General features: G+C 44.5%; 1 protein-coding gene across 1 annotated transcript in view; it reads left to right on the top strand.

Moving 5' to 3' along the window:
* Positions 1 to 1,499: 1,499 nt before the first annotated feature.
* Positions 1,500 to 1,819, top strand: part of LOC102035204 (ras GTPase-activating protein 1) — a 45,818-nt gene continuing 45,498 nt past the window's right edge. The window contains exon 1 of the mRNA XM_031064648.1: positions 1,500 to 1,755. Coding sequence (XP_030920508.1) covers positions 1,500 to 1,755 — 256 coding nt within the window. The remainder of the gene's footprint in view (positions 1,756 to 1,819) is intronic.

Raw genomic sequence — 1,819 nt, 5'->3', positions numbered from 1 at the left:
AGCTGATATTACTAGAAGATCTTTCTCCGCAGAATCCTTTTAAAATTTAAAACTATTCTCACCAAAATAATCCTCCTAAAAGAGTGTTGTAGACACATTACCCTCTCCTGAGTGAAATTCTTAGCACAGCTGTCCTTCCAATCCCCATGCCCCCACACACATGCTGCTGCCCTGGAAGACACTTAGGAAAGCTTTCCTCATAAAGGGAATCTTTAAAATAGTTACATTGTATTTCTATATTCTGGCTTATTGTTACTGCTACAGTGACAAGGTTAAAATTATTTTGTTTACAAATCTGTGAAGAAAGCAAGAAGCAGTAAAGGGAAAGCCACAGAGAGAGCAGCCTACAATATTCTTTGAAACTACAATTTCTTAAAGCAGAAAACCAGCAGTAAATGGGTATATTACAATGATATAGACTGAGGGCTAAAGCCAGCTTCTCTTTTCACTGTGACCCTGGACACAAAACCAGCATAATTCCACATAGCATAGTAGTGTAAGTTGGAAGCAGAGTTTGTCCTCAGAAGGAAAGAAATGAAACAATTTCAGCAGATAAACAGAGCTTGAGAGCTGTGAAAGTGGGAGCAACAGTTTGTTTTAGTTGCCTCAGGAAAAATTCACTTAATACTTTTGGGTAATGCAAAGCTTTGAAAACCTGAATGTTTAGATGCCTTTTGAGAACTGTAGAGAAACATGCAAGTGTAAACGTGCTGCTATTTGTAAGCTCTTTTAACACTGGGAGGAAAAAACAAAATCAAAAGATATCTACATACTGCACTGCCTGGTAATGGCAATCACATGACGTCATCTTGATCCCAGAGGTATTGAGGTGTGAATTGAAGCTGATGTACCAAATAACCCACTTTAGGGAGAAAAATCGTTGATGGTGAAGGTAGGTATAGGTTTGCATGAGGCGGGACTGAGAGCTTGCAAGCTTAAGTAACACAACAAAAATACAGTTTCAGAGAAGTACAGAGTAAAGTAGACACGGAGTCACAGTTCTTACAAGGTAAACAGTACCACCAGGATGTATTTTTAAAACTTATTGTTGGAATTGAATCAGAATCATTAAGGTTGGAAAATACCACCAAGATCATCGAGTCTAACCATCAACCTAACACTGACAGGTCCACCATGAAACCATGTCCTCATGCACCATATCCACATGGGTTTTGAATACTTTCAAAGATGGCAAGTCCACTGTTGCCCCAGGGTTCTATTCCAGTGCTTGACGACCCTTTCAGTGAAATATTTTTTCCTAATATCCAGTGTAATGCTCCCTTGACAAAAACATTTCCACTTGTTCTATAAATACTTGAAGGGAGGGCGTAGTGAGGTGGGGACTGGTCTCTTCTACTGTATCTGCAAAGGCAGGACCAGGGGAAACGGCTTCAAACCGAGATAGAGGAGATTCAGATTACACAGAATCATACAGAATAAGCTGATTGGAAGACACTCAACAGCATTTCTTCACTGTTAGGGTGGTCAAGCATTGGAACATGTTGCCTAGGGAGGTAATGAAGTCATCATCCCTGGAGGTGCTCAAAAGGCACCTGGATCTGGCACTGGATCATACGGGTTCAGGGTTACAGCGCTCATGTTGTGTTGAACTAGTGAATCCTACCCTACTCCCGCACGTTCCCAGCCCCTCGGCCGCGGAACGAAACCTGTTCCCCTGGCCCGCACAACGGCCTCCATCCGCGCCCGCCGTCCCGTACAGCCCGGCTGGGGCGCGCAGCTCGCGCAGGCGCAGAAGTGCCGCGCAAGCGCAGAGCTCCCCGGGCGGGCGGCGCTTCCCTGGGGCGGCCGCGGGCCGAGG

Source organism: Geospiza fortis, unplaced genomic scaffold (assembly GCF_000277835.1).
Source record: "Geospiza fortis unplaced genomic scaffold, GeoFor_1.0 scaffold339, whole genome shotgun sequence".
Taxonomy (NCBI): Eukaryota; Metazoa; Chordata; class Aves; order Passeriformes; family Thraupidae; genus Geospiza; species Geospiza fortis.
This window is presented reverse-complemented; position numbering and strand designations above follow the sequence as displayed.